Source organism: Rhipicephalus microplus, chromosome X, assembly GCF_043290135.1.
Source record: "Rhipicephalus microplus isolate Deutch F79 chromosome X, USDA_Rmic, whole genome shotgun sequence".
NCBI classification, from domain to species: Eukaryota; Metazoa; Arthropoda; class Arachnida; order Ixodida; family Ixodidae; genus Rhipicephalus; species Rhipicephalus microplus.
In genome coordinates, this window is record NC_134710.1 from 117,423,973 (window position 1) to 117,436,270 (window position 12,298).

Sequence of the window (12,298 nt, forward strand, 5' to 3'; positions counted from 1 at the left end):
CGAATGAGAGCTGTTTACTTTGGAATGCACGCGTAGTTTACTTGGAAGTGCGGGCCCACCTTATAAACAGCAGCGCATTAAAAGTGTTCTCACACCGCGCGATAACGCATTGTGTCAATAATTGTCTCATAGCCCAATTATATGCATACTTACGATGCCTCGAAGCGGTAGTTGCGAGCTATAGCTCGCAAATGTTGAAAGACGATGCTTATGCTCCATGCTCTTGATGCGAGCAGCTACTGCTTGATCTGCTCGACAACATGTTTGTATTTGCGCCCGGCCAAAGGGCGATTATGTTTATGCGGTAGGTGAGCTTTATATTCTGGTAGGGCCGCTAATAGGGGGAGGAAGGTGAACGAAATGAAACACGACTGGGTAATACAGGAGCAATCACATTGGTTTATATCCGGCTCGCCTCTCGCGCGCTACTACCCAAGTATTCAAATGAACTGAATGCTTGAGCCAGAAGTTTTATTCCAGACCTTTCAATTGAGTTTATACTCAAATGCGCAGTTGTTTTGGACACACGTTTGTGAGCGCCGATCGCTTTTTTGACGCAGGGGCTTTCGATGCCGAGGGCTTTCGCGACCGCTCTAAACGTGCCCAACATTTGATTGATCACTTCTTTCCACGCAGTTTACACGGGACACCCGCCGCTTGACGTTTCCTTGTGTTTACTGTTTAGGGCATTATTATTTACCGGCCGACAACCCATGATTTCTCCGGGAACGGAAGTACAGCAGCCTAATCTGGAGGTTCCTTTTGATGCCAGTGCTAGTCGCTTGGCCGCCTCTGCCACTACCGAGGTACCTCATCACACATTTGTTTTTATTTTTTGGGTGAGAGGGTGGGAAGGGCGTTTATGATTTCAGGCATGCAATAAATTTTAAACTTGGTGCTAATGATACGCCGCCTAGTAGTCGGGTGTGTACTTATGAATGGGAGACTCACATATGGTGCATGTAATGGGGAGAAAGTTGGAAAACATTTATTTACACAAAATACACTGAGAACAACACTTTGGAGAAGAAAAGCACTAGAAACTATTGCAGCTATTCTGAGCAATGTTACACAATCTGTGACTCTACTGTACAATGTGTATTTCGTTTCATTAACAGCTGCACTCTGCCTTAGCTCACTGCCTAAAATAAACTTTATTTGAATATACACTATTTACACTATATGCAGATAAATATGAATAGTACGAAAGTATTACAGTGTAATGTATACAAGATATACACCACTATATACAAATGGGAAGGCGTGCTCACATACACAGCCATTATGCTTAACACTGTGGCTTCCGCCCACCACTTGCAGGGCATGAACTGCGCACAGTTGCCCGCGAGGCTTTGTTTTTTTCTCGAGTGAAGAAATGTAATCTACATCTAAAAAAAAGTGTACAACCACAGCTGTTGTCTCTAAAAAGTGCAACAGACACTTCTCCTGCCGAGTCGGTGTTGACATTTTGGCATTCCACTGCTGCGCATTACGGTGACAATTCGCACCGCCTCTTCGATGGTTGCCTCTGAGTCGCAGGCCGTGAACGCGGTTTCGGCTTTGTCAGGTACGCCGGGAGCCCGTCAAAAATTCTTGGAACGGCGTTCGTGCGAAGCCTCGGTCTCTCTCGCTGAAGCGACACGAACACCCCGTTCACGATGTGCTCGTCGGTTCTCACAACGTCGCTGGCATCAAAACGCTTTTCCCACTCCCGAACGTTCTTACTTTCGAAGCTGAAACCACCAGCTTCCAACCGTGGTATAGCTCGCTTCTATTTCTCTCGGAGTTCGGCGCTACTTGGGAAACAGAAGAGCAACGCCTTTTCTTTGTTGCTTCGGTATCCGGAGCTGCAACCCGTCACACAGCACGTCTTAGGCATTGTTTATTCGGATTTTCATGCCGTCCACCTTGAGCACTGTGCACTGGCACATGAAGTTCGCGTTTCGCTGATGCAGAAACCGCGAGCTGCCACCACACAACGCCTTCGGGATGCCGCCGCGGCCAGTGCATTCCGCCGGGCGCAGCGGGGCGATGGCCCCCCTAGGACGGCTTGCGCCGCGTAGCGGCCGCTCTTGGCACCATATCAAGCTCTCCCATAGAGTGACGGAGAAGTTTCGTGACCAGAACGGTATTAAGGGACTGTGGCGAGACTTACATTTGAACTGCCCTGGTCACAAATGACTGCTTTCACTGCAATATTAATGCTCCTAAGCTCTAAAATTAGTGACACCAGCAAGTTATGCATAACAGATGATGGTGTTGATGTGTGCCCTATAGTAAAAGCAACCGGTTGAACCCACTTTCTCGAAACACCAACAAGAAAAACAAGTGCTCGATCAGCAATGGTTGAAGTGCGATGAGTGCCATCATCTGTAAAACCCTGGACAACGTCTCTTGCAGCATCATAGTACAAATTCTTTTTGAGTGCTATTTCGTCGAAACTAAAGCGCACACTCGGTCCCGTTCATTCCAAGCTTGAGTATTTGTTGCAATGGAAGAAAGGATTCTTGGAATTATGCCTGGAGTCATCTTTACATTAGCTAGCCACCTCCTTAATGAACGCCGGGAGAGCAAAAAAAAATATGGAGCCAGAAATCGGTATGCTCGCGGACCTCGGAAGTTTAAGTGAAGACCGAATTTCTTGAACCACACGGGAAGCCGCTTGCCCTTGCGTTTGGGCCTCAAACAAACATGTACAGAAAGAAGTTTAAAAACCTCCTCGGTGACGTGCGGTCGGATAACTCCAAGGGCCTTTGAAGTCTATGACGGTGCTTGGTGAGGCTGTCTCCGCAGTCTTTTGATAGTTTTCCGCTGTGCTGCTACTTTGGCTTGCAGATGTTTAATGGTTTGCTTGTACTTCATTGATGGAGACATTGTCGCTGGCACACAGGAACGAACTGCAATAAACAAAAAATGGATGTAAAAGCGAAGAACAACTAATCCCATACGAGCACTTTCCTCGCTCTTTCAGACCCAAGGTGCACAACTTTCTGTGGTGCAAAGTTTTCGATTCTACTACCTAAAAACAAACCATTCACAAGGTTGACAATGCACAAAAAAAAAAAAAATGAAAATCACCGAGAGCCCACCCTTACATTTTGTAAGCGCACACGTAGTGTCCTTTTGAGGATAGTTTTCTCAGAATGTCCTAAACATAAAATAGCACATTAAAAACAGCTGCAATAAAAGCCTAGTCACCATTTTCTCTAAGGCACTCAGGCGTGGAGCTGTTGGCGGAGACTTCTTCTGGAGGGTCTTGTGGAGCTTGTTCAGTGCCTCGGACAGTGCTGTCGGAACAATCTTGCGAGAGGCCTGCGGAAGTCTCTATATCAATCCACTCTGGTGTTGAAGTGAACATACAACTTACCGGTCACACAAGTTCCTTTTGTGACAGCTGAACGATTGGTTAAGGTTTTCTCTGGCAAGACGAAGTCAGCAGAAATTCTTTCACCAGCTACAAGGGAGCTGCCACCTGCAGAGGTTTGGTCAACAGTCAATTTGGGTATAAAAAAGAAATCGCGACACTAAACGCACCCTGCTCATCGGGGCACCTCAATGTGTGGGAGCCACTTTTTGAAGCCTCTACCGCAGGTCCTGAAGAAATGAAATTACGACAATGTGTCAGTAAGAGGCTTAAAATAACACAAACTGAAGCTCATCCGCACCTTGCACTGCAGCTTCTGCAGTCATGTCACAGTCACTATTTGAAGCGCTGCTCAGAGAACCTGCATATATGTGCAGTTGGTACAAGTTACAAAGCTTGTAGCCTGGGGAAACTTAAATAGCTCTTTCAAACGCATAAATTGGTCGAACGTGGAAGAAAAGAGAAGGCACCAACTAGAAAACAATTTGTGATTTTTGGAATCATCAACAGTGGCAGCTTTCACTGATGAAAGGTATATGTACATGTGCACTCAGGCTTGAAGATAACGTGAAATAGCCCTTTAAAGTCTTTCAAAACAAGTTGCGCAGGTCAAGAGCATCAAAAAACGACAGAAATGTAAAGCTGCTGTTAGGAAGGTAATAGCCCACAATTCACAAAATTTAAGACTTTCCAAGTGTTACTTCTATAGTGAGGTTTCTCCATCGGCTACAAAGATCTTCGCGGTTAACTGTCGCCACTGATTCAATACAAGGGGTGGCTATTGCACATATTTGAGTTTCAGTCAATCACTTACATGGTGCAGCTGGTTGCACACTGGGAACAGCCATTCTTGTAAGCCTTGTGTGCCCAGGGTCCATGAAACTTTGAGCAGTAAAATGGTCGCTACAAACCCTGTACGTTGCGTACAATAGGCTGGCCGGCTTACTCAGGAGATCATCGCGTCGAGCATACTGCATCCATGCCTTCATCCTGCATTGGCAATAAACTATCAGCTGAAAGGGGAAGTGCTTGAATAGTGATTTTTTATCGTTACCCTCACTGAGCAAGTACGAACAGAAAGCCTAAAGACATGCAAACCATACAAAAGCTTTAACACACCTGCCGTCCCGTGGTATGCGGAAGAAACTCGTCCCAGGCTTCTTGTGGGTTCTGCCATTGTTGAAGCACCACGATACACAGCAGTAGCTGCCGTAGCTTGGACCGCCGGACGGCATGGCATCAGCGTGGTCTGAAAATGTTAGTAAGTGGATGCTTCGCTGTCAAATTACAAAAAAGATATGTGCACGTCATAAGTGTACCAGCAAACCCCTTTGAATGATTAGCTAATCGATGCACAATACAAAACCAGTGATACATCTCTGACCCATAAAACTGACTTACAAAGATAGACGTCAAGACCACGTACAAAGATCTTCAGAAGTTTCCAGGCCGCTATCCCTTGTAATGCAAAGGTATCGCGGCCTGGGAACTTTAGAACACCTTCGTGCGTACGCAGTATCAGCAGTACATTGGGAAGAAAAATCGTAGTTGAAATTTGTGCGGTAAAATTATATTGGAAACGTCAAAAAAATTTGTGGGCAACTTGCAGTAGTGGCACAAGGCTAGCGAAGAAACGAAGATGATGGCCACTTGGCTAGTCCAGATTTGCCTCCGGCACACCAAGAATTATTCGTGTTCCGAGCCTTCGGGAAACGCGTCGTGAAGCATGCGAGGCCCAGCGAACGCTTCTCAATATTTTGCACCGAGCCTAAGACCTAGCTGCCCAGCTATGCTCAGCGCACAGACGCTCGCGTCCGCGGCAGACGCAGCACGCGTCGCCTCGGCTTCACGCCATGCCGCCTTTGCTATACCGCATACGTTGCACAATGTTCCCGTCTAGCCGCCGCATAGAGCCGAAAACTTTATTTTTAGCGAACCTCCCCGTGCTTACAAGCTTCAGAAAAAGGTTACAACTGCGTGAATGAGACGCCACGTAAGAAACAAACTCGCACACACGAAGCGCAACGTGTGTGTGTGCATCTTTCTATGTTTGTTGCATGGTGTCTTATTCGCGCAGGTGTAACCGTTTTCTGAAAAAATGACCCAACAAGCCCAACAACATGTCATTCAACAAGCTTCGCTTGAAAACGTGCCTCACCTATTATCTCGCGCACGAAAACGCCGACGCAGCCGACGTTGACGAAAGCGACGAAAGCTTCCCGCTGTCAGTTATGCATGGGCACGGAGGAAGAAACTGCATGGGCTTGTACACGGAGGAAGGAAAAAAAAAAAAAACCTTTTTTTTTCCTCCGTGGGCTTGTCGCTGGGTGGATGGTGTTTATGACAGTACGGCTGAAGAAAAATAATCGCGTAAGGTGTGTTGAATAAATTGTTTTTATGTATAAAAAACATACCAGATTTGGGCGTGTAATTATTATTTTGTAAAAACAACTTTGTTCCATTGATTATAACTGTTTTTTTGCGCTTGCGTTCTCTGACGTTTGGTGAGAGCACTAGTTCGTTGCGGAGACGTGGCGCACTTCCTGAGGCCAGGTTTGGTGGAGTATTCTCTCTTGTCTTTTTCTTTCTCTATGATATAGCTGTGTTTAGAAGAAGTGGGTAACGATTCAGAGTACTCTAGGTACTCTACTATGGGAGAGCTTAAAGCCGTCCCGTCGGCATCACTCAGGATGAACGTCTCCTAAGAAAATAGCCATGTCAGTATCCATGGTGACCTCGAACGTAACCCAGCTATCATTGAAAAGCAGACGTCACCACACAGAAACGAATTTGTGTCACTGGTTCTAGAAAAAAACATGTTAGTTTTCTGGCATATTTTATGACAGATATTGGCTTAAGTTTTGTCCCAAAGGCAATTGCTTGGTAAAAGACGTCAGACTTTTATTTTGACGTAAGTCCACAGTTTACATTACCAGAGCACAAGTACTTGCATATGAAGCGAAAAACAGCTGGCATGACCGCCTTGCAGATGTTAGGAACTGGCGATCCGTGGATTCTTTGGTGAGCTTTTGATCAGAGGTGCTCTCACGGTCCATACATGATATCACATGGAAGAGCAGAATCACACACGTGTTTATGGCGAACTTCCTTGGCCTTAGCCCTGTCGGTGATAGATACCGAGTGGTGGTGGTGGGAGGGGGGGGGGGGGGCAAGTCTCGTTTGGTGTTGATACGCGGGATGATGAAATTGAGGCAGGCTCTATATTTCGGCAAATCCTCTTTCTGACCTTAATGCGACAATCAATACGTGATAAAATATATGGCGACTGAAGTACAAATGGTTTATTGTTCATTAAGTTCCTATTTCGTTTCGGCATTACTGGCAAGATGGCGATAATGAAACCATGCACCACCTTAAGAGCTCGTTTCACAGAAATTCGGGCGTCGGCATCGTTGGTTGTGAGTGAAAAGTCATCTTATGCGCGACCGAAAATCAAGACTGATTCAAATGAAATGAATTATTTAAAAAGCCGTGGGTTAGAGTAGGGATACAGCCCGCGTCGTTTGGGACTGAGTTAGGATTGAACCCGGGTCGTTTTCGTAAAAAGCGGATGTTCTCCCACACGGCCACGCGCCTGATTGTGAATGTAGTGAAAATATCTTCCTCTGCTTGGAAATGCAGTGAAAATAACACTCGTGCTTTACAAATACACGCGTCCTGTATACATCCTTCACATCATCATGATCAGCCTGACTACGTCCACTGCAGGGCAAAGGCCTCTCCCCGTTTCCGCCAGTTAACTCAGTTCTGTGCTTGCTGCTGTCAATTTATACCCACAAACTTCTTAATCTCATCTGCCCACCTAACCTTCTGTCTCCCCCTAACCCGCTCGCCTTCTTTGGAAATCCAGTTAGTTACCCTTAAAGACCAGCAGTTATCCTGTCTACGTGCTACATGCCCGGCTCATGTCCATTTCCTCTTCTTGATTTCAACTATGATATCTTTAAACCCCGTTTGTTCCCTAATCCACTCTGCCCTCTTCTTGTCTCTTAAGGTTACACCTACCAATTTTTGTTTCCGTTGCTCGCTTCGTCGTTCTCAATTTAAGCTGAACTCTCTGTATAAGTATCCAGGTTTCTGCTCCGTAGCTAAGCCCCGCCGCGGTGGTCTAGTAGCTAAGGTACTCGGCTGCTGACCCGCAGGTCGCGGGTTCGAATCCCGGCTGCGGCGGCTGCATTTCCGATGGAGGCGGAAATGTTGTAGACCCGTGTGCTCAGATTTGGGCGCACGTTAAAGAACCCCAGGTGGTCGAAATTTCCGGAGCCCTCCACTACGGCGTCTCTCATAATCATATGGTGGTTTTGGGACGTTAAACCCCACATATCATCAGCTCCGTAGCTAAGTACCGACAAGATACAGCTGTTATATACCTTCCTCTTAAGGGATAGTGGCAATCTACCTGTCATAATTTGAGAGTGCTTGCCGAAGGTAATCCACCCCATTCTTATTCTTATAGTTACTTCAATCCCGTGGTTCGGCTCCACGGTTATTACGTGCCCTAAGTAGACATAGTCTTTTACAACTTGAAGTGGACTATTACCTATCTCGAAGCGCTGCTTTCTTCCGAGGTTGTTGTACATTACTTCCGTTTTCTGCAGATTAATTTTAAGGCCCACCTTTCTGCTCTCCTTGTCTCACTCCGTAATCATGAGTAGCAATTCGTACCCTGAGTTACTTAGCAATGCAATGTCATCGGCGAAGCGCAGGTTACTAAGGTACTCTTGATTAACTCTTATCCCTAACCGTTCCCATTCTAGGCTTCTGAAAACCTCCTGTAAGCACGCAGTAATAGCATTGGGGAGATTGTGTCCCCCTGCCTTACACCCTTCTTGATTGGTATTGTGTTGCTTTCTTTATGAAGCACTACGGTAGCAGTTGATCACCTGTAGATTTCTTCCAGGATGTTTGTATAAACTTCATCGGTGCCCAGATTCCGCAGTGTCTGCATGACGGCTGATATTTCTACTGAATCAAACGCCTTCTTGTAATCTATGAAGGCTATGTATAGTGGTTGGTTATATTCTGAAAATTTCTCTATTACCTGATTGATAGTATGAATGTGGTCGATTGTTGAATAGCCTGTTCGAAATCCTGCTTGTTCCTTTGGTTGATTGAATTCTAATGTTTTCTTTATTCTGTTAGCAGTTACCTTTGTAAACAGCTTGTATACTATGGAGAGCAAGCTGATCGGCCTGTAATTTTTCAAGTCCTTGTCATCTCTTTTCTTATGTGTTAGGATGATGTTAGCATTCTTCCAAGACTCTGGTACTCTTCCCGTAAAGAGACACCTCGTAAACAGGGTGGCTAGTTTTTCTAACACAATCTGTCCTCCATCTTTCAGCAGATCTGATGTTACCTGACCCTCACTAGCAGCTTTGCCTCTTTGCATGCTCTCCAAGGCTTTTCTGACTTCTTCTATCATTACTGGTGGGGTGTCATCTGGGTTACTGCTAGTTCTTATAGTATTAAGGTCGTGGTTTTCCCGGCTACTGTACATATCTCTGTAAAACTCCTCCGCTATTTTAACTATCCTATCCATATTGGTAGTTATATTGCCTTCTTTGTCCCTTAGTGCATACATCCGATTTTTGCCTATCCCACTTCGAAAGCTCTGCCAGTTCTATTTTGTCTGTTGTACTTGAGACTTCATGATTTGACGCTTCTTAATGAGATTCCTCGTTTCCTGGGAAAGCTTGCAAGTGTCCTATCTAACTACCCTGCGTCCAACTTCCATTGCACATTCCGTAATGATACTCGTCAGATTATCATTCATTGTATCTACGCTAAGGTTGGTTTCCTCACTAAGAGCCGAGTACCTGTTCTGAAGCGAGACTCTGAATTCCTGTACTTTCCCTCTCAGTTCTAGCTCATTGATCGGCTTCTTGCTTATCAGTTTCTGTCGTTCCTTCCTCAAGTCTAGACGAATTCGAGACCGTACCATTCTATGGTCACTGCATCGTACCTTGCGAACCACTTCCACATCCTGCACGATGTCTGTGTGTGCACTCATTATAAAGTCTATTTCGTTCTTATTTTCGTCATTAGGGCCATGTCCACTTGCGGTTTCCTCCATAAATCAATTGCAGCGCATGGCACCTCACCACAATTGACGTTAACCCGACGTGACGGCTGTATGAAAGGAGTACATATGTAATGTTTATAGAATTTGGTAGGCAGCGCTGCAACCACTATTCATGTTTTACAATGATTAGCGTCTATTTGAAAAGTAGTTCCGAGACTTGGCGTAGCTCTGCGGTAGAATGCTTGACTGCCACGCAGAATGCTTGGGTTCGATTCCTGCTGGGACCCTGAAATTTATTATTTGCATCCGTAGGGTGGCCAACGCTGCCTATTTCAGGTTTTCCTTAACACTGAAATTTATTCTATGCCCTCGTTGGGTTGACGCTATCGATGTCGGGTATTGCTTAACGCTCACGCGTTAAAATTGCGCACCTGTGTTCTCGTCGTTCCTGGGTAAATACTAAGTGTCAATCACATGTGGCACATACCCGCTTACTAGCGGCACATACCCGCCCGCGAGTGTGTGCCACTGTCTGGCGGGAAGCGTTTGACGACGTACGCGACGGGATTGTGACATTAATCATGTCCTGACCAGCGCATCATATTCGTCAAATCATCTTACCCTTCCATGCTAATTTTGGTTCACGCCAAGTTAAGGGGGTGACCACGAGAGCATCCAAACAGAAGCGGCTAGATAGATAGATAGATAGATAGATAGATAGATACGCTCAAAGTCACCGAATTTCGCTGAGAAATGCTTCGCATTTAATATGTAACAGGCACCCATGTTGAACGGCAGTGCAAACATGGCTTACCGTGATGCAGAAAAATGGCAGCAACACGACGCAATAAGGAGGAAAATTTCCTCCCGAAAAAGAAGAGTAGTCGCGTTCCTTTGTCTAATGCAATAGGCTCAGGCATGGCACTCTCATACGATTCCTGCAACACGCCACTTGTAGAGCCAAGCACAGCGCTGTTGTAAGGCCGGGCATGAGTATATATGCCACCAAGCATCATCGGGAGTGCCAAGCGCAGGCTTTCGCGAATCAATATCTCGGTCTTTTATGTTTAGGCTAACTGAACGGACCCGGAGCTCCTTAGGGGGAACGTGTAAGGCTTGAGTTACGCCACAAAGTGTCATGGTATTGGGACCAGGAATGGATGGCGGCGACGAGAAGTCACGTTCTCCTGAGGGTCGGGTGAATAAAACGTTTGGAGGCCCAAAACGCGTCTTTGGTAGCTGAGGCCTTGCCCCATATACAAATCAGTGAATAGGCTGCACACCCCCACCAAATGCCTGCGCACTTGAGAATTTGCCTGCGCGCAAAAGAATAAGAAAGTCTCGAGCCGGCGGGTGCGCGTTGGAATACGAGCCACGGGCGGGGGTCGGAGATCGGGCAGTTGGAGATTGGTGTCAGCAGCGAGGAAATTCGGAATGGCGCAACGCCATTCGCGCTAGGACAAACTATTCTCTCCCTGCTCAGATATGAGTGCCTACGTTACGATAGATCATGACCGACACTACATGTCTGTGTTGTCGGCGCACAACTCAAGTTGCACGCGATGACTACTTCGCATGCGTGGGAGCTATACTGAATTTTCATTTTTACTTGGTACTGTCCTAGTGTGTTTGGGTGCTTCGTTGGTAATTCTTCAGTATATTTGTATCTAACTTCACATGCATGGTGTGTTCCCATGTTTGTGTGCTGTCCAAGCCACAGCGAGCGCATTTGAATATCCCTCCAAAAGTCCGTAGGAGGAGCTTCGGTACAATGGGCGGAGTTTGGTCTTTCCTTTCTTAGTCCTCTTTCTCTCTATTTTTTTCCCGCGAGTCCGCTACCTCGCGAAAAAAGAAAAAGAAAAACAATTGCCTGCCGCCAAACAGTCAAACGAGTTAAACAATTGACTCTGCCGCTGTCCTTTTTCTGTGCCGTTTGACAGCTGGATTGGCTAGCCGGCTGACTTGCACCGGCGGAAAGGCATTGGGCTGAGTAGCGCTAGGGCAGTAGCGCCAGTAGCGCCGCTGGAGACGGCGTCAACGGCGGCTTCGACTGCTGGGTTGTCGCTTTGCTGGGAAGTCATAGTTATGGCCTCGTTCGTTCAAGATCACTTTCTCTTGGACGACCCCGCGTACAAGAAGCTCCGCGAATACTATGACTCCGACGGCAAAAAACTCAGGATTCTGGATCTCTTCAAGAAGGATCCTGACCGGTTCAGGAAATTCAGGTTAGGTGTCCGGTTTGCGGTTGTATTAGCAATAGCAGCGGTGAGTGCTGGTTACGATAGTGCAGTAGCATTTACTGCTTGCATAAACTGTCTTTGTAATAGCTGTGACAATGACTGGTTGATGCCCGTGTTCATCATGCCCTTCGCTGACCTTGTAGCTTCCTATGCGTTCGGCGCGCTCGTACAACTTCCTTGACACTTGCTCACCAGTAAGACCGTAGTGCTTCCTTCGCTATTTTCTGGCTGAACCTCTCTCTTCTGTCATTCATTGATACGTTGCCCTGGTACACATCCTAATTTCTTGTTAGTGTTTTGAAGCACAGACAAGCTAAGCTTATTGATGAGAAAGGTTTAGTCCATTGTGAAAGAATACAGTACAGAAAGAATACAATACAAGCAACTTTCCTTTTTTTTTTTCAGCATTAAATTAGAGACGTCCGACTCTGGCGCGCTCTTGTTTGACTACTCCAAGAACATCGTCAATGAAGAAATTATGGCGAAACTATTTGACCTCGTCAGGTCACGTAAGGTCACATTGGCCCGTGATGCAATGTTTCGTGGGGAGAAGATCAACTTCACTGAAGGGAGGGCAGTGCTTCACGTTGCATTGCGAAACCGCAGCAATACTCCCATCATTGTTGATGGAAAGGATGTGAGTATAACCGC

General features: G+C 46.3%; 2 protein-coding genes across 4 annotated transcripts in view; one reads left to right on the forward strand and one right to left on the reverse strand.

Moving 5' to 3' along the window:
* Nucleotides 1-963: 963 nt before the first annotated feature.
* LOC142775710 (uncharacterized) lies at nucleotides 964-5,637 on the reverse strand. The gene is made up of 8 exons (XM_075877472.1): nucleotides 5,523-5,637; nucleotides 4,484-4,613; nucleotides 4,179-4,354; nucleotides 3,666-3,725; nucleotides 3,535-3,594; nucleotides 3,368-3,472; nucleotides 3,199-3,312; nucleotides 964-2,897 (listed from the first exon to the last, which is right to left on the reverse strand). Exons 2-8 carry the CDS (start codon nucleotides 4,597-4,599, stop codon nucleotides 2,761-2,763), a joined length of 768 nt encoding a protein of 255 aa, XP_075733587.1. The 5' UTR covers nucleotides 4,600-4,613; nucleotides 5,523-5,637; the 3' UTR covers nucleotides 964-2,760.
* A 254-nt stretch (nucleotides 5,638-5,891) lies between these two features.
* Pgi (glucose-6-phosphate isomerase) overlaps nucleotides 5,892-12,298 on the forward strand; it is a 31,218-nt gene continuing 24,811 nt past the window's right edge. Inside the window, exons 1-2 of one of the 3 annotated variants that reach the window (XM_075877471.1) lie at nucleotides 5,892-5,917; nucleotides 12,053-12,284. In XM_075877471.1, the coding sequence (XP_075733586.1) occupies nucleotides 12,126-12,284 (159 nt within the window). In that variant the 5' untranslated portion in view covers nucleotides 5,892-5,917; nucleotides 12,053-12,125. Of the gene's footprint in view, nucleotides 5,918-6,260; nucleotides 6,386-11,300; nucleotides 11,633-12,052; nucleotides 12,285-12,298 lie in introns of those variants that run through there. The other 2 variants (XM_075877470.1, XM_037427579.2) reach the window with 2 other exon arrangements.